The sequence below is a fragment of the Topomyia yanbarensis genome, chromosome 2 (assembly GCF_030247195.1).
Source record: "Topomyia yanbarensis strain Yona2022 chromosome 2, ASM3024719v1, whole genome shotgun sequence".
In the NCBI taxonomy this organism is placed as follows: domain Eukaryota; kingdom Metazoa; phylum Arthropoda; class Insecta; order Diptera; family Culicidae; genus Topomyia; species Topomyia yanbarensis.
The window spans coordinates 333171842-333192729 of record NC_080671.1 but is presented as its reverse complement, the minus strand read 5'-3'; the positions used below and the strand labels follow the sequence as shown (position 1 = coordinate 333192729).

The 20888-nt window shown below is 42.0% G+C and overlaps 1 protein-coding gene across 3 annotated transcripts in view; it reads right to left on the bottom strand.

Annotated features, from left to right (window-relative positions):
* The window catches only part of LOC131683952 (mucin-5AC), a 297456-nt gene that overhangs the window by 7127 nt on the left and 269441 nt on the right, over positions 1–20888 (bottom strand). For all 3 annotated transcript variants that reach the window (XM_058966370.1, XM_058966371.1, XM_058966372.1), the window contains one exon: positions 8119–8522. In XM_058966370.1, coding sequence (XP_058822353.1) covers positions 8119–8522 — 404 coding nt within the window. The remainder of the gene's footprint in view (positions 1–8118; positions 8523–20888) is intronic.

Sequence of the window (20888 nt, the reverse complement as noted above, 5' to 3'; positions counted from 1 at the left end):
CGGTCACGCTTACCACTCAACCACCGGCGCCGTCATACGGGAGGCTTCTTATGTCCAGAATACAAAAACGCAAAGCCAGGACAATGATTATGTAGATAACCCGTCTTAATCTCAATCATTGCGACATTGCACAGCAACTTTTGTGACAGTCAACAACAGAAACGAAGTGTTACGTTGCAATTACTACCTAGTCGAATCGTGTTCCTCCCGATAACGGTATCTGGGTGGTGAATAGTCCAGGGATAGTGGATATCCAAGTGATGGGCGGTTTTCCCGGCCAAGAGGTGATGGATAGCACACACGAAGACTTCGTGATCGCCAGGATTAACGGCGTATTAGTATGTAGCTGTTATGCTCCCCCAATATAGACACCAGACCAGTACATCCGCATGCTGGACGCACTAACCGACTCGTTAGTTGGACGAACGACGGTTGTTATAAGAAGAGTTTGTAACATTTGTGTCGTGAAGTGGGGTAGCAGGCTAACTAACGCAAGAGGTTACAGCTTGTTGGAAGCCCTGACGAAGCGGAATGTAAGGCTGTGCAATGAAGGTTCCGCTAGCACATTCCGTAAAGACGGTCGGGAATTCATTATCATCGTAACATTCCTTAGTACGTCGCTGATGAATAACATGAATTGGTGAGTTAGTGAGCAGTTCACGCATAGGGACCATCAGTAGATCCACTAGACTATTGGTCGGCGGAATCGCACCATAACGCGGATGTCACTATCCGCTCACCGGTCGGTGAAATGGTAAACGAAGGCCTTCGAAAAGAACCTCTTGGTAGAAGAACTTCGTGCTGACAGTTTCGAATGCCGATGAACTGTCGCAAACAGTAGCGAGGGTACGTTACGTGCTGCTTGTCTCAGGGCCAGCAGGCGGGCTCAGAGAGCAATATCGGAGCTAGATAGAGATAGTGAAGAATGCAAGGTAGCGTTTCGGGAAGCTAGGGCCGCTTTAAAACGGGAGATCAGACTTAGCAAGTTATATTGCCGAGAAGTAGACACCAATCCCTGAGGCGACACATATCGAGTCGTAATGGCAACAATGAATGGCCCACCGGTACCAGCCGAAATATGCCCGGTTAAGCTGAAGATAATTGTCGAGGGTCTCTTCCCGAAAAACGATGCAACTATATTGCCACCGACACCGTACTTCGAAGAAGAATGAGCAAACACGAACGATCGACAAGTGACTAACGATGAGCTTGCAGAATCATCAAAGCGACTGAAATCAAAGAAAGCCCCCGATCCGGATAGAATACCAAACGTGGCGCTGAAAACGGCGATCCTGACATATACGGAGATGTTTAGGATGGCGCTGCAGAAGCGTTTAAATGAAGGCAACTTCCCGGAAATGTGGAAGGTGCAAGGGCTGGTGTTGCTGCCGAAACCAGGGAAGCCACCGGGCGATCCGGTCTCGTATAGGCCCATATGTCTGCTGGATTCATTCGGAAAACTCCTGGAAAGAATCATCCTTAACAGGTTGACGAAATGCACGGACACGGAGGGTGAGCGCGGACTGTCCAAGATGCAGTTTGGAAGCATCGACAGTGGATGCAATTCGGAAGTGTTGGAGAGTGCTGAAAATGCATCTAAACGGAAGCGAAGAGGAGATCGACACTGCACTGTGGTCACGATAGATGTGAAGAATGCATTTAACAGCGACAGTTGGAAAGCCACCGATGCAGCACTGCTCCCGACTATCTATGCCCGATCTTGGAGAGCTACTTCCAGAGCAGAGTGCTACTGTACAGACGAGCGAAGCGGAGTCTTAAAACTGCGGCTTCCCAAGAAAATCGTGAATTTCGCGGACGACGTATCACTAACGGTGATGGGTGAGATACTTGAAGAAATAGAGGTGTCGGGGACGGAGACAATAGACGCGTTCGAGACCCGGTTAAACGTAGGCAAGCTGCAAATAGCTCACCACGACACGGAGGTGTTGTTGGCCAGTAACGGCGAAGCAGTTCAGCGGATGCAAATCGATGTCGGAGGGCACGTGATTGCATCGAAGCGTGCACTGAAGCAATTGGGAGTGATAATCGACGACCAGTTCAGCTTCAACAACCACGTCGACTACGCCCGCGAAAAACCGGAGAACGCAAGGATCAAGCCAAACGTCACTGGTCCTGCCTGGAGTGCTGCGCTGAAAACCAAGCGGAATCGTGAAAAGCTGAACAGGACATTCCTGCTGATGGCCGTATGAGTTGCGAGTGCTTACAGGTCAATATAGTCAGAGACGATACGCGCTATCACCGGGATGATCCCCATCTGCATCACTCTGGCTGAGGACGTGGAATGCTACTAGCGGGGAAATGCACGTAATGCTGGTGCAAGCGGACTTGTTGGTTAAGTGGCTGCAGGAGTGGGACAATGCGGAGAAAAAAGGGTGGACCCACCGACTCCCCCCAAAAGTGTCGGCTTGGGTGTATAGGAAGCATGGGTAGGTGAACTTCTATTTGACGCAGTTTTGTACTTGCATCGGTTTGGACATGCTTCGTCACCCCTTTGCCCGGAGTGTGTGTACGTGCAAGAAACACCGGAACACGTGGTCTTCGAATATCCTAGGTTCAAAGAAGTTCGTAGGGGTATACCTGGTGTGACAGCTGACAATATTGTCGAAGAGATGTCCTGCGACAAGTATACCTGGGACGCTGTCAACAGTGTGGTTAGTCGGGGCGCCAGTGAACCGGACGTCAGGCTTCATCGGCATACCCGGACCGACCTCTACACCCTACCGGGTAGCTCATGAGTAGTCCAGATCCAGCGCCAGGGATTAGACCGACTAACCGCGACGAATAGCAAGTAGTGGATCATTGGAGCGCCAGTGATCCACCTGGAATCTCTGGGTGTCTAGGTCCACCACCGGGGACTAGATCGAGCAGATCTGGACGAAGCGGGGAGCTAAATGGCACACGAGACACACGAAAACGACCATCTGTATCGGCAGAAATATACAAAATGGAACGAGAGGGTAACCGAAGATCCAAATCTCTTCGCTGGATATTGGACGACGACCTTAACAGTCTTATCCCAATGAACGCCTCGTCAGAAAAGGAAATCACTATGTGCGAGTCCATGCTGGCTGGTGGTATGCACCAAATCTGCGACCTTCAAAACATAAATGGACGCATTCTTGACCTTGCTTTTGTCAATAAAAACAGTAATGTCGAGTTTCTAGAGACACCAACTGAACTACTTAAAAGCGATACTCATCATAAGCCCTTCGTCCTATGTGTTGATGTCTATGTCGATCCCGGAAACGATACCTTTGACAGCGTCCCAGGTATCAACTGGAATACACTATTAGCTGACTGTGAACTCGACCACGCTGTTAGTGTTTTTTATCACAACATCTTTGATATTCTACGTCGATCGGTCCCGCTAAAACCAACACCTAGAAAGCTACACAAAAACACTCAGGATGGACTGGCGAGATTCGCCATCTTCGAAACATTCTCCATAAGAAACAAAAGCGATATTTTCGCAACAAATCGCACTACAACAAAGCGCTACTTCATCAAGCGGAACATCGGTACGAGACAGCCTTGGCGAATACCTTCCAGGAATAAACCGCATCCAGCAAAACCTTCAGAGCGATCATTTGTCTTTTTGGACCTTTATTAAAGAACGGAGACAGCCTGACAGAGCGCCCGTGAATGTCACGTACAAAGGTGTCACAGCTCGACAGCCGCTTGATTCAGCAAATCTTTTTGCTGATTTCTTCCGTGAGGTCCTCAGCAACTCTGAGAGCCCCGGATTTATATATGAACACTTTACCCACTGCAATATCGAACTCACCTCTACTTGAGTGCGATATACGTACATCACTGAGTAACGTTGATCCCGCTAAGGGTGCCGGCCCCGATCGTTTACCCCCGAAACTAATCAAAGGATGTGCAGATTCTCTTATGGCTCCCCTTTCTATTATTTTCAATCGGTCTCTTACCGAAGGCTGGTTTCCTCGTGCATGGAAAACTGCTGCGATAATCCCCATTCACAAAACGGGAAGCGTGTGGAAAACTACAGACCTATTTCTATTCTCTGCTGCGTAAACTTGTATATGAAAAAATGTATGCTGCCGCTAAACCTGTCATCTCTGATTTCCAGCATGGCTTCGCCAAGAAACGCTCGACTCTTTCAAACCTATTGGTTTACACCAGCGTCTTTTACCCGGCTGTGGAAGAACGACACCAAGTAGACGCGGTAAATTTTGACTTTTCAAAAGCTTTCGATAAAGTTCCGCATAATATTGTCATCAATAAGCTGAAAAGGCTTGGCTTACCCCTCTGCTAACTAATTGGCTAAAGTCCTACCTAGACAATAGATCAGCTTATGTGAAATTTGCAAACCTTACCTCGACTGTTTTCGAATTACCGTCTGGGTTCCCGCAAGGCAGTCATCTCGGGTCTCTTATTTTCATCTTATTCATAAACGACCTCTGCGAGCGAATCCAGTTTAAAAAGCTGTTATATGCCGACGACCGGAAGATTTTCCGAAAAATAAAATCTCCTCTAGACTATGCAGTTATTCAAGCTGACATCGACTTAGTTCAAGATTGGTGTAAACTCAACGGAATGGATTAGAACATAAACAAGTGCAAACTGATTAGTTGTCGATGCCGCATAATTTCTCGTTTCGACTATAAAGTAGATGGCTGTAGCCTAGAAAGGGTGTTGTCAATTAAAGACCTAGACGTTTTATTTGACTGCAAACTAAAATTCAGCGACCTATTTCCACAATAGCTGTCAAAGCTTTTGCGACTCTAGGTTTCTTGCGAAGAAACACTTCAGATTTCAGTGATCCGTACGTACTCAAAACATTGTACTGCTCTCTGATATGCAGTACCCTGGAATATGCTGTCCAAGTTTGGGCGCCACACAATGCAACCTAACGTGATCGAATCGAGCGAGTGCAAAAACGTTTCATACGATTTGCTCTTAGAAATCTGCAATGGCGCGACCCAATACGTTTGCCTCCATGCTCCGACCGATGCAAGCTGTTGAACATGCAGACTCTTGAACAGCGACGGGCTTTACTACAGAGGCTTTTAGTATTTGCGTTATCGCTGGAAACATCGATTGCCCTGATCTACTTCAGAAAGTGAACTTTTATGCTCCGCAGCGCCGATTCCGGAACCCGCCTCTTCTTTGGACTCCCCGGCATAGAACTGCATATGGACAGAGTAACCCAATCGACATGTGTTGTGTGAAGTTTAACGAAACAATTGGTGTTTTTGATTTTAAAAAGAGTTTTAAGTTAGGTATAATCAATGTATAGCACTAAGGTTTTATTTTTTAACGTCTGAACGGCAGTAAGCCGACGATTTGTATAATAAATTAAAAGGAGTTGCGGTGCTAAATGGCACCGGCCTGGGAGCCAAAGAGCTCAAGATCCTAAAACCAAAGCAGAATTGGTATCGAGAGAACTTCCTTCGCCGTCGAACTCTTCATCGGCTTAAGGCTCAAGTTACCTCAAGGCTTGGTAGTGTGCGTAAGAAAAATTGTGCTCAGCTTTGCCACCAGATTGTCCATTTAAACCTTTTCAAAACTCTAAAAGAAGAATATCAGTCGATTTATTAGATCATCACGATTCAATTCATGCAAAATACCTGTTGGAAAAACCATCGGCTTAGCTGAATGGTGCTTTTGAAAAAGTGGCTGTGGCTTTTTCATTGCGCTGTTGTGTTGTGTACCCCAGCACGGTGTGGTAGTGGACCAAAAAATCACAGCCACTTTTTCAAAAGCACCATTTAGCGAAACCGATAGTTTTTCCAGCAACTATTTTGTATGATTTTAATCGTTGTGATCTGATAAATCGGCTGATATTCTTCTTTTAGAGTTTTGAAAAGGTTTGAATGGATAATCCGGTGGCAAAGCTGAACACAATTTTTCCTACCCATACTACCCAGCGTTCAAAACTAACACATGCTCAAAAAAGGTAACTTGAACCTTAAGCTATATTCACCATCGGGGACTAGGATAAGTACACCGCAAAGAGACACCACCAGTCGCGGGTCGTCGGGACACCAGCGAACCGGACGCCATGCTCCACCAGAATTGCCGAACTGACCTCGACACCTGGTTGGTCGGCTCGATTTCAGGAGAACTTGTCTCGCCAGGAAATTCTCCGTCGGAGTAGGCTAGGTCCACCGTCGGGGACTAGACCGAGTAGTTCGCGAACAAGTCGGGAGCTCAACGAGTAAATGGTGCTGAATGGTGCGAGAAGGGAGTTGTGGTGCTGAATGGCTGAAAGGAGCCGAAGGGCTCGGTAAATCAGACAATCTGAAGTTTGTCGCCCAGATTGTCTTTATAAGGGAGGAGCACTTTGTCTCGACCCACAGCTAGCTTTCCGACTGCTATGCAGAAATTGTCATCCTGTGTGGATAGTGAAGAAATGGTGATGTGTCGAGGAGTGGTGTTGTAACCCTACCGTAGGAACTAACTACTAAGTGGTTGAATTAGAGTGGGTGCTATGCGCATAAAAACCCCTCCCCGAAGTAATGTCGTAAAGTAGTGTCGAGGAGGAATCAGGTTCTGGGCAAGAGCACTGGTTTTAGTGGGCCTGGTTGCAACCCAAACCCGTCCCCTGAGAAGTTAAGGTTTTGCACTTTTTTCCTTCCCTGAGAATGGCTTTTTTGAAAGTTTTTTTTTTTTTGCAACTAACAGGTGTCGAATTCCATTGCCATACACTTACGGCAAAAGGAATATTACAGGCATATAATTGTCAATTTTGGTATCATTAATATGGAAGCAACGTGAAAAATTGAGCAAATCTCGAGGGCGAGGAAATGCTATAATTGCGCTGAAGATGTAAATTCGTAAATATAATGAAATTGATCGTGCAATGTGCGAATTCATTCGTCGTTTTCATTCATTTCATAAACTGAAGAAATTACCGCTTTATGAACGAAAGCTTTCGTAAATTATACATATTTAGTGTACATTGCACGAATGTACATTGATGACGAAATTATTTTTCGTGAATGAAACGAAATGTTATGTTTGTTTTAATAAATGCTTGTGTATATTACGAACGATTTTGTTGATCACACGATTTCGATCGAATCCGTACTGCTCGGGATTCTGGATGAGCTGGAAGCGAAAGAGGTTCAGGAAATCTTCCTGAATCCGGCGGACACGGATACGGTTACTATTTGACCTTCGTGATGATCAACATCTATCTGACGTATAACAACAACGACACAACATTCTACTTCTTTTGAAGCTCTTTCGATGTTGACGGTTTGACGAATGGAACTCGTAAATATTAGGGTGATGATCCTATTTTCGTCATGTTTCTATTATCATCCTACCCATTTGAAGCCGTTGGTTAGAGCAGCATTTGCCATCTTAGTTAAACGCATTGAGTCAAATGGTAGCGCAACTATAGGGGCTCTCGATTCGAGTTTTCGTTGTGCTCAGTCATGAGAATATCACCATTTTCAGGGCATTTGTGTTATTATATTGGTTCTTAACAACGAAACAAAGATGTTGTTGCCATTGCCATGATGCGCATCCCATTGATTGTAGGTCGAGTAATTAATGAATGAGTGAGGCACCCTCCTTAGTATGATGAAAATAGGCACTTCACCCTATAAAGACTTTCGTATATATCATAGAACAATTCGTTTGCCTAATAAAGTGGATTCGTAATAAGCCAACGAAAGTCGTTTCGTATTTTTTACGAAAAGCTCGTAACAAAACATAAGTGTTTCAATACAACTACGAATGATTCATCATAAGTACAAAAAATCGTATATTTTATGAAAATTGTCTATACGTGACTGATTCTTAGTGATTTATGAATATATTCTCTCAGTATATAAATTATGTCCATTTTATAAAATATAATACATGATATGTGTAAATGTTAGATAGAAACCCACAGATCTGCGATTCGAAGAGTTGGCATCACTGATCAGATTCCTTAAAACAAATCGTCTATGTAGCAGCAGGTTTTCTCCATATAAAAATGCATACAACCAGAATCTGATCGTTTGACCTAGGTTGCCCATTTCTAGGGCACTAAGCCATTTTCCATTGTTCCATATCCATGCGACCATTTATCCTCCATCTTATCTAACATTCCAATCAAACAATTGCTAAACTCACCGTCCGGAAAATCGATTCCTCAGCACGACGCTCTCAACCGTGGTACTTTTGGCAGTGACCGGCTCCAGCGTGGTCGTAGATCGATATCGATTGGGCTTCACAGTAGTTTTGCTGTACCGATTGCTACTGCTGCCGACGCCACTACCGGCGCTACCGTTATTCGTCTCATTCTGCTGCTGGCTGGACTGATCTTCCGCCTTGGGTCGGAAACCGTTCCGCACCGCCGACGGTGGCTGCCGCTGCGAGCTGTTCTGACTCTGCTGCTGCCTTTGTTGTGCCGCCGTCGATCCCAGCAAGCCTCGGGACGGCTGCGCATCCTCGTTGCCGAATGGTCGCGCCCGGTTCGAGATGTACGATAGCGGCTGGTCACGTCTTCCGCCCGTTTCCGTCGCCGCCACCGGACGCTGCAAAAAGGGGTAGAGAAGGGGGAAAACGAGAAAGCGAAATTACTTAAATGTGTACGAATGTATGTTTACTCTCTTTTGATCGGATGCAGTTTTCAGTGGCACAGTGTGGCTGATGGGTGGGGAAGGTGATTTGAATTATAAATTCTCGCTCATTCATTCGCGGTACGGCACGCAAACGGCTCGATCATACTGGTGAAACGGAGGGGGGGGGGGGGTTTATTGCTAATGGAAGTGAGACTTTCATAACGTCTATCGACAAGAACGGAAACAGTTTGCCGTCCTTCGTTTTGAGGCTACACGGTGATCGAGTCAGGCACAGGGTGTTTAAATTGAACCAGTTTCTAGCATCACAACAGGTTGTGTACATATTTGTGTTGGCCGAACTGAGTTGAGTCACTCTGAATAATCAAAACAAAATTTCTTCATCAGAATTGAGCAACGAGAAAATAACAATATTTGTTTCAATCCATATAGATTTGGTTCATTATGGCAACACTTTTAATTGCATAACATCTTATGACATTCAACATAATAATAATTACACGATAACAATATCTCTCACGTACTAGCAAAGGATACGGATTTAGCTTAAAAAGTAGACATTTTCATTGTTTGATAGGAAAATTTTCTTTAAGGTGTGGTTCAAGCAACAGAAAATTCATTCTGTTAGGTAAAAGACCTCAAAAACTGGGTTTACTTGCAGCAGTCAATTAAACAATATAGTTGTCTATTTTAATTCATTTTAACATGGCTTGAAAAAGTTAATGAGAATTATCTTTTTCAGATCATGTTAAGATTATTTAAATATTTTAACTGGTAAGATATACTAAATAAGGAAGGAATATTTTACTGTTTATTTTTCTATTTAAGCGCCAAGATACATGAAGATCAATACCAAAATGTGATCACCAACCCTGGTCCTAAAGGTTACCATAACAATGGACTCTATGAATGCAGTCAAACCAGTTCAGCACCACCCCATGTTAAAAGCTAACGTATGAAGTCGTGATAATCGCATAACCGTAAAACGTGATAAATAGTTCCACTGTCAACCAAGATTGACTGGCAAAGTTCCGTTTCGAAAATGCTCGTGATCGGGACGTTTCGCCCAATTTGCGCGACGAGACCGCTGCGACCAGCTGTGGCCGTCACAAGACCACGATCAACGTTACCCCGGATCCGCCATTAAAAAGCAAATTACCGTTCGTGTAGTGTTTATTAGCATGCACATAACCTCCAAATAGTTTTCCCGACGTTCACGTTCCTCCGTTTTCGGTATTATAAAGGTTTACATCATATATGTTGTGATCTATCCCTGTAGCCTGCATGAAATCGATTTGAGCTCAGGTTCACCAGTCAAATAAACTGTTTGATCAGATCTAAAATACACCGCTTTACCATTATAAATTACTCTCTATTGCCGAAAAAGGAACCACTTACTTCCATACACCATGGCCACCCATAATAAAAACGCCCATTTGTTCTGAAGTTCGTGCGTGGTACTGTCAGTCAATCAGCTTCAAAAGCACTTTCCAAGTAACGGTCAATCTGGACCAACAACTCCTTTCATAACAGACCGACACGGCATTGGTACGGGCGGGTGGTGCGTCGAATGCCTGCGTTTTTAGGTGTAATAGGAACCACCTTCCTTCATCCAGTCAGCTCAGCACACGATCAACCGCGCCTTTGGTGCCTCTGGGTTGAACCGATCGATGGCGTAAGCACCGTGCGGAGTTTTTTGAAGGTTGCGTCATATAATGAATGGATACCCGCACAGCACAACAAGGTTGTTGTCACGATTCTTACCACAACAAAAGAACATAATGCTGGATGCCTGACAGTGAAACATTGTGTTTAATTATTTGGGTCGAAAAAGGTTATGTGTGTTTGGCCAGTGATTAGGAGATTTGTAGGATTCTTGGAACGGGTGGCAATAGGACAAAGTAACTAAAGTTACTTGAATAAGGGAAAAATGTAAAGCAGTCAATTTATAATTACGGAACCTATCAAAGATATGCATTATGCATTCTAGAGAATGTCATAAGTCGAAATATGTTCACAATTTATAATCATTTTGACCACACCCCCACTTGTCAAAGATTGTCACAATGAATTGAGTTTCGACTTCATCTCATCAGAATCCGACACTAATCTAATGACAGGACAGAGCTAGCGTCAATCCGAAGTTAGATTAATCCTGTCACTAAGTATCGGATTCTGATAAGACAAAGTTCACGTGCATTTCATAACTAATTTAGTTATAGGTTTTGTGCTCTTCACGCGCAAAGATGGTTTTAAACAATTTTCTACTTAATGTAGAGAAAATAATCTTTACCAAAATTGTTCTTCACTAAGGAGAAATATAGTATAGTTGTCACAATGCCTAGCTCTTTTTTTCCAATTGGAGTTCTTGGGATCAATCAACCAACCATAGTGTCGTACATGATAAGTTGAAAGGAAGCCTCCAGCAGCTCGACTTAACTTTGGTGTTAATATTATGAGAGTGGTGGTGAGGGTGGAAATAAATTCATACTAACGCCTGTGCTCGAAAAAAGGTAGGGGAGACCGGGGCTGGTTGGCCGAGTTTTGCTTTCGGAATTTCTGTACTCATTCTGGATAGACTTTTTGAAAATCGGTTTGCGCTGTCATGAAGATTCAACCCTTGAGCACATATGTATTTTTTTATTCATGAAAAAAATCAGTGAAAAAGTTATTAGCAAACAAATGCGGAAAGAAAAATCGGCCAACCAACCCTAGGGCTGGTGTAGGTTGGCCGAGTTTGGTAATATAAGTTAACCACGTCAAATGTATCAGTGGAAAACTTTTAATTAAAAAAAAAACATCAAAAAAAAATATGATCCACTTTTTACTTTTTAGTCTTTTCAACCTATTTGGACTTATTTTTGGAGGTTTTAGTGAAATTTTTGCCAGCTCTCGCTGATTTTTTCCTTCACCAGCGTACGCTTACGTTTGATTTTATTTTTCTGCTCCTCCAATACTGCTTTTATTAGGGAATCGGTCAAAATTTGAACCGATCGGCGTTTACGACCTTGCCACTTCTTCGAATCAGATCGTGCACTCGCCTTGGGAAGAGGTCTGACGTCTTCAGAGAGGCTTACATCTGTAGCAGATTCTATGCTAATGGACGAGTGGTGTTGGGCGTTGGGTCGATCTGTGACAAATCCTGCCAGAAACTCCTCAGGAGGAAAAATTTCAGGATTGAAGGGGCCCACGCCAAAGACTCTGTAGCCAGATTGGCATTTAATTCATAAAATATCGGAATCTTCTTTTATATTAACAATTTCCGACTTTTAATGATTCTAATCTCTTATTTCTATTTGGTAATAATTTCAAATTATTTTTATTACTTATTTCTCGTGTATATTTTGCCTTATAATCATCAATATTAGCATAATATCAAATTTTGCTTTGAAAAAAGTTGGCATTTTACAAATATCAAAGTGCACATTACTCTACACTAAATTTACAACTCGGCCAACCAGCCCCGCACAGAACTCGGCAAACCTACCCCAATGTATATTTTCGAGAGCAATCACAATTTACACAAACAAATATAAGGTTACACTGGTAACCGTTATACCATTCTGTTGAGTTTTGAATACCCTTTCAAGCAGTACCATGTTATTGGAAATCGGATGAAAATTGATTCGCGTTACGCATATTAGTATTCAGAAACAAAAACTTACTCACCAGTGCCGAAAAAAGAATAAACGACACCACCAAAATAGAGATGGGCGGGTATGGATTTTTTCGTACCCGGACCCGACCCGAACCCGAATATTATTTTTGTAAGCTTACCCGAACCCGACCCGTACCCGGATTTTATAAAAATATAAAACCCGACCCGTACCCGGGCCGGTAAAAAAAATCCGAACCCGAACCCGACCCGCACCCGACCCGTACCCGACCCAAATCCGACCCGCATCCAAATTAAAATAAATTAAAAACCGTGTCCGACCCGAACCCGATTTTCAATAAATAAATTTAACCTATTTGATTCGAAAGAGTAGGGAAGCCCGGTGCTAGTTGGCGGAATTTTCATTTTTTATCTCTTTTATTTGAGTAGATTGTGCATTATTGAAAAATATTATCATTCACGTAATAGAATAAAACTCACCGGAAATAACACAAATTCCACAACATTAAGGAAATTCGTTTATTACGTTTGAAAACTGTCACCCATGATTTTTACAAAATAAAATGAATTGCAACATATGAAAACATATTTTACATAATTTGTGGTAAAAAACGAGAGATGTCTAATAGAAACGAAGCCAAAGGAACTCTGCCAACTTATACCTTCCGCAAACAGGCCCGGGCTTTTCTATTACACTAGTTTACCAATTTTCTGGTAATTGCAGTAAGTTAAGAAAAAAGGCATTTTCAATGTCAATTTTGGGTCGCTGAACGCGAAAATCATATCCATTTTCTTTTTTGTAGAATCGTTTTCGAGCTTTTTGAAAAACGTGTTTTTGGAACTTTTGTAATCTTAGGAATAAAACTTTCAATCAACATAATCGACCCACCATTCGAAAGGTTTTGATGTGCCAATAACAAAAATGTATAACATGTTCGGATTAAATTTCAACAACTTAAGGGGTTAAGAGCGACCAAAGTCTAAAAGTAATTTATTGTAAATTATTCATTTTTAGTAACAATTCAGAAAAAAGTCTTTTAAAATCTTATGTGACAGAGAAACTCTTTACATAAATTTAAAGCCTAAGAGTAGCCTTTATATAAAATATTTCAGCCATGAATTCTCGAAATCATTTCACATTCAATGATGTATTGACGACATGTTTTGGTCGACAAAGGTATTCGAAGGGTTAGGCCAAACGAACCTCAGATATTATCAGGGATGCTGAAAACGCCCCGCCAGCAAGGAAAAGAATCGCAGTCCGCACTGGTTAATTGCGTGCGCAGGATTCGATGAGCACGTGTTGAGAATGATTTTTCTTTCATTATCTTTTTTTTACAAATATATTGAAAACATCCACGACTTTGTTAAACTTTGTTGTTCTAAAACTCGCATCATTGTATCTAGTATAACACCCTTAAAATCTCCAGCAAAATCACGTTTGAGCATCAGCGGCTGCTCATTTTGGGAGCTATTCACGTGAATACCAGAAGTTTGAGCTTGTGCGTCGAGCCAATAGACCAGCGGTTTTCAATCTTTTTCGTACCACGAACCCCTTATAAATCACCCTGGGTCGCTGCGGACCCCCGCGGATAAACATCGATTTTGTATGCTATCAATATGTTGTTTTCAGTTTTTTAGGAGAAATACTTGAAATTTCAATCTGCACTCGGAGAATATATTTTTCTTCGCGGACCCACTAGCAACGACTTCACGGACCCCTAGGGGTCCGCGGACCCCAGGTTGAGAATCACTGCAATAGACGATTTGAAAAAGGTTTTTTCAACATAGTTTTTGAACGTTGCCGAAGCAGGCTTTTTGTGACGTTGTGTATGGCTTTCCGGAATATTCAATACAACACATACGAAAACGTTCAAGTGGAAAAGCTTATTTTCGACCGAAAGTGTGATTGGGTGAAAATTACATAGTTCCTATGTTTACTTAGTGTCTCATAACATCCGTCATGTGAGGACATTTTTTCCAATACTACCTTTCCGTAAAATCGGGGTATATTTGAGCTTATATGAGACCTCTTTTAGTAAATGGGCGATGAGATTAATTCTCACAAAAATCTAAACAAACATCAATTTTATTCCAAACATTTAGCGAATTATCTTGCAACTGAGAAAGGTACAATTTATCAGCATATTTTGGATCAATTGGAATAATCTCGTGTAAGCATATACATGTGAACATTGCTTCTTAAATAAACTTTTGTAGTAACCCTAAACATGTTTGCCAATGAAATCATAAAAAATCTACAATTTTTGATGTTTGGTGGTTAATTTAGACTATTTTCCTTGAACAGATCGATAGAAGTCATACACTACATATCTTTCCCATGTACTTGTTTTTCTTTTCGAATAGTGGAATGAAGGAAATTTACAACATTAATACTTCAAAAATGCTCGAGAAACTTCACAAAAAGCGATAAATGTTTCCCTGTTTTATTGAACAGCAAAATTTTTCAAACGAAATATTCTAAATGATGAACTTCCAGTTCAAAATCTCCCGGATAGTCCCGTTCACTCGATACACGCTCCTGGAAAATAATGTTTGTTTTAATATTTTTCTACGGGGATATCATTTTTTGATTTGAAGGAAAAGGTCATCCAAACATTCAAGAACGGGTAAGTGCACAATTTTTCGAAAAAACCCGACCCGACCCGTACCCGGAATAATTATTTTTTAATGTACCCGACCCGACCCGTACCCGGTGATAACAAAACCCGAACCCGCCTCGGTTCCTACGGGTACGGGTTCGGGTCGGGTATCGGGTAAAAATACCCGTACCCGCCCATCTCTACACCAAAACACCTGAAATTACATACATTGGTGACCTAATACCCCACCAAACTCACTATAGATGTCGCTACTGGGCATAATAGTCTTTTCTTAAAAGGCACTCGGCCAACCAGCCCCGGTCACCCCTACACTCGAATATTTGTATTACTACGTTCACACTACGAGTTAAAACATGTTTTAACGCTATCTTGATGACATTTTTCTTGTTGATAATTATTATAACGTGTTTTAACTGTGTAGTGTGAACATAGTATAACACTTATATACGTTGCTAAAAATGAAAAAAGTTACTCTAGTCTAGTCTAGTCTACACATACACAGCCAATACATCGAGGGATCCTGGACACACAGCAAATTCATATTTCTCATATAGAAAGGTTATGCATATGTGTGTCATATACCGACTCAGTTTGTCGAATTCAGCAAATGTCTGCATGTGTGTTTTTTTATAGTAAGGTTTAAAAAGCTTCAAAAGCCTGGCCTGTAGTGTATTGGCACTGTGTGGGACTCACGACTCACGTTCGTGCCCAACCACTAAAAACAATCCTTACTTTTTACGCCCTTCTTCTCCACGGAACTACGTCAAGGTATTACTTCTGGGGGTGGTATCGTTGTGCTTTCGTCGCACCTCTTTTTTCCGCTCTATCTCGGAGCGTCACTTGGGTCAATGGCTTGACATAAGCATTGATTTAACTCTCAATTCTTTTCTTGCGACTTGTCTCCATCTATCACGTCGCCGTTAGCTCTCGTTCCCGTTAGCCGTTTAGGTGCTTATTCCTTGAGCCATTTAGCTCATGTTTCCGTGAGTCATTCAGCTCCTGGCCTTATCACGATCTACTTGGATAGTGCCCAACGATTAGGGTTGTGGTACCGGTAATACCGGTACCGAAAATCCCGGGAATACCGACCCATTTTTGGTACCGTAATACCGGTACTGAACAAAAGCCAGTACCGGTATTTTCGGTACCATGCAATTTTTTATGAAAAATATGTGGACTCTCTAGGGGGACCTGTCTCAAAATATCGGTTTGCAAGATGACTTTTAATTATATTAATTACCTTCTATAAGTTAAACATTACTAGCTCCCGTTGTATTGAACGGTATGTTTAAATTCCTGCTTTATTTGGTCCAAATTAAATTTTAACTCGTGTTTGGAGCTGAATAATGAATATTCCTTTTTTTATTTGTTACTGTTAAAATCATTTTCTCTAAATTTATTTATACTTATAATACAGCACCCAATAACTGTGGGTAGGCGAATTTGCGTTCCACACTTACCCACCCTTTCTTACTTACAATTACACATATCGCCGTATTGGATTATTACTCAGTTGAATTATAACGCTCGTAAGCAGTAGACGATACCGCGTTTTTGTCTACAATCCGACACCTTCCAACATCCATTCTGGTCGGTCGAATAAAAGTTGTCGCGTAGGCTTTCCGTGTCGGTTCGAAAGTAAAATTCGTCGCGGGTTCACCGGTAAGAAATTAAGTCGAAAAATAACTTGTACTAAATTTTAAAATATTCACATCTGGCGTAAGAGACATAAAAATTTGCTTTAAATTTTTTTATTAGCGACATTCAGATTGGTTTCCATTATTCACTGGGTGGCGCGTATTAAGACTATGGTCTAAGTCAGGTCTTTGGTTTGCTCTTAAACCTTTATTTATAGAAGAACGAACAGCGATTTAGTAGCTAACAATTTTAGACTTGGTGAACTACTCCAAATGGGGCGATTTGTAATTATTGGTGATCGGAAAATTCAGCAAAACTCCATAGTTTAAAGGAAAGCAAGGTGCCTTGGTATGCAGGTCGAAACCAATTTACAGAAAATCAAGGGAGGAAATGCGAGCAACCTGCTTGGATTTACTGCCATTCTTGCTTTGATTTACTGTTGTTAATAGTGTTTCTTACATTTACCATCTGTTGAAGTCGCCAAAAGTCGCACCGCTTAGTAGTTATTGGATTCAAAGTGGCCTAGATTGCGAAATAAAAGAAGGTGCCTCATACGAAAAATATTTTCTGCTGAAATGAGTCATGCCATCAATTAAAAACAATAAACATGTTTTTTGACCAGCACAAATCAATCATCTAAGAATGAGGTCATCAGTTTGAGCATTCAATTTCACTTTGAAGCTTTTTTCGAATTTTCAAACAAAATATTCGAGTACCGGTACTTTACCGGTACTACCGGTACTGAAGGCTTCAGTACCGTAGTACCGGTTCTCGCCAAAAAGGGTCGGTACTGCGAACCCTACCAACGATGAACTCACCATACTCCGACCGATAGTTACCCGACGGAGGAATCCCCCCGACACCGATGCCCGCTTCCTAGAGCCATTTAGCTCCTAGCGTTGTCGAGATCAACTCAGATATTATCCTACTCCGACTGAGAGTTCCCCGTCAACGGAATTTCTTTCGTTACCGATGTTTGTTTCGTGAGCCCATTAGCTCCCCTTTTTGTCCCGATTCTGGCGGCGAATCTACCCTACCGTGAATTTCCCGGCGGTAGTTTGCTCCCGATACCGATGTACGTTTCTGTGATCCATTAGGCTCCCCGCTTCGCCTAGTCGATCTAGCCTACTCAACGGGCCAGCCAGTAGGTGCTAACGACCATCCAGCGATTCGGGGTGGAGCGTAGCTTCCGGCACTACCCACGGAAGAACAGCTGGGTGCAGCTACTCTTGAAGTACTGCTATAGCGGCACTAGGTACAGCGATTTCGAATCGACGAATTGGTTCGATTGGTTCGATGATGAATGTAACCAGTTAATAGAGGAGAAGAATGCAGGACGGGCGAGGATGCTGCAGCAGGGAACGAGACAGAATGTAGAGCGATACAAACAAGCACGGAACAGGCAAACCTCGGTCCTCCGGAGAAAGAAGTGCCAACAGGAGCAACGAGATCGCGAAGCGATGGAACAACTGTACCGCGTAAACGACACACAGAAGTTCTACGAGAAGCTGAACAGTTCGCGCAAAGTCTACGTTCCGCATGCCGATATGTGCAGGGACTTAGACGGCAACCTTCTTACGAACGAGTGTGAGGTGATTGATAGGTGGAAGCAGTACTATGATGAGCACCTCAAAGGTGAAGCAGCAGAGCACGAAGGCGACGGCTGTCGGCCCCTGATCAAGAAGATCGGTCGGCTGAAAAACAACAAAGCGGCCGGTGTAGTGTGATCGCGCGGTAGTTGCTGCAAGTTGAATTGCAGCAACTACCGCGCGATCACACTACTTAGTGCCGCCTACAAGGTCTTTGCCGCCGATTGTCATCATTTGAAAGGAAGTTCGTGGGGCACTACCAAGCGGGATTTATGGGTTCCCGCGCCACCACGGACCAAATATTCGCGATTCGGCAGGTTCAGCAGAAGTGCTACGAATACAACGTGCCCACACATCATTTGTTCATCGATTTCAAATCAGCATATGACACAATCGATCGAGATCAGCTATGGCAGATAATGTACGAGTACAGTTTTCCGGATAAGCTAACACGATTAGTTAAAGCGACGATGGATCGGGTGATGTGCGTTGTTCGAGTATCAGGAACACTCTTGAGCCCTTTTGAATCTCAAAGAGGGTTACGGCAAGGTGATGGTGTATCGTGCCTGCTGTTCAACGTTGCGTTAGAATGTGTAATAAGGAGAGCGGGGATAGACACGAGTCGAGTGGCACGATCTTCAGGAAATCTGTCCAGCTTCTTGGCTTTGCCGACGACATTGACATAATGCCACAGAACTTTGAGGCGATGTTGGAAACGTACATCAGACTGAAAACTGAAGCCAGCAGAATTGGACTTGCCATCAACCTTTCGAAGACAAAATACATGAGAGCAAGAAATTCTAGAGACAACAATGTGAACCTCCCATTCCGAGTTCAGATTGACGGTGAGGAAATCGAGATGGTCGACGAATTCGTGTATTTGGGCTCACTGGTAACCTCCGACAATGATATCAGCACAATGATATCAGCAGAGAAATTCAGAGACGGAACTTGGCGGGATATCGTGCCTACTTTGGACACCGGAGGACGCTCCGGTCGAACAAAATTCGCCGCCGCAGAAAGTTGGTTATCTAGGGAGTCGGCGTAGCGTATTGGTAAATCAATTGCCTTGTACGCAGCGCACCTGGGTTCGAGTCCCGACCCCGCACATAGGGTTAGAAATTTTTCCTAAGAGATTTTTCTAACCCGAAGAGGCGAATGACCTTAAGGTTAAAACCTCTATAATTGAAATAAAAAAAAAAAAAAAAAAAAAAAAAAAGTTGGTTATCTACAAGATGCTGATTAGACTGGTGGTCCTCTACGGCCACGAGACCTGGACTATGCTCGCGGAGGACTAACGCGCCCTTGGAGTTTTCGAACGAAAGGTGTTGCATACCATCTATGGTGGCGCACAGTGATGCCGAGGCGGAAAAAAGTAAAAAAATGCACCATTTAATTTTGTTCCAAGGTTATTTTTGTATTATTGTACAGTATATGAGAAATGATTTGCCAAAATTTCAGGACGTTTGGATGAGTGGTTGGCCCGCTACAGTATTTCAAAGTTCAGTGCGCTCATTGTTCGATTTTTTCTTCCCTTGTAAAATATATGGAGAAACTGAAACAAACTTTATCTCGATTTTCAAATAGGAGCACACACTTTCTCGCATGTCACACTAGGCCCATTTTGAAGATTTTTTTATCAGCTTTTCGAAAATCTCTATGACATCTTGCGCAATTTTGCGCAAACCACATCTTTTTGGTATTAACAGTGTACAGGTATACATCGATTTAACGTACTTGAGGGATTCCATGGGAAAGTGGCTGACCATAAAACATGACCATCTCCGAATCGAACAAAACTTTGCAGTTGTGTTCGGATCATGAATCTCCATGATTTTCTCTGTCTATTTTGATACAAGAGCATTTTTTTAAAAGGGCGTAGAAATTTTTGCATGCAGCATGAAAATAAAAATTTCTCGGTTACCGTATTTTATACAGCAAAACTATCTGAGAAATAGTTGCAGGGAATGGAAACTTCTACACGAAAAAATATGCACTGATTTTTTTTAAATATTGTAGTTTTCGAAATATTTTAAATTTTGTTCCAATAAATGCAATAACAATTATTCCATTTGTTTACGACCTTTTCATAAGTTATTTGTGTTTCTCCATCAAGAACAGAAGGTTTTGCAAAATGCTCATAAAATATCCTGCAACTTTCCCGTTGACATCAAGGCGATATTGGGAACAAGTTGAAAGCTACAAGAAAACAATGAATATATGATTCAGCTATAGGATCAGATGATCAAACTATACAGTTGAATCATATTTTTGTTGTTTTCTGATAGCTTTCAAAAGGTTTACAATAACACCTTGATGTCAAAAGAAAAGCCACAGGAAATTCAATGAGCATTTTCATAAACCTACTATTTTTGAAAGAGAAACGCGCACATCTTATATCTTATGAAAAGGTCGTAATCAAACAAAATAATAGTTTTGGTTAAAAACAAAACTTAAAATATATCGAAAACTATGCATTTTCGAAATTATTTGTTATGGGCATTTTGATTTGAAATAGTATTTGGAATTATATTCAATAATAAAATAGTACTCTTTATTGAAAGGAGTGTGAATTTTAATAATATGTTAAAAGTTGTTAAGAAAACTTTCTTTTTTCTTTTCGATCAAGAAGAGTTTAAATTAAATTAAATAAGAGTTTGTAAACTCCAAAATTAAACCGAAACTCAAAGAAAAATGTTTTCATAAAATATCTAGATACATGTATGAGAGACGAAATCGATTGAATTCACCTAGTAGTGCGATGACGAATTTCGTGCCAAATCGTATTCAGAGTTGGCAGCACCCTCTCAGATTTTAATGAAACTTTCTGTACATGAAGATTTTGTCACAAAAA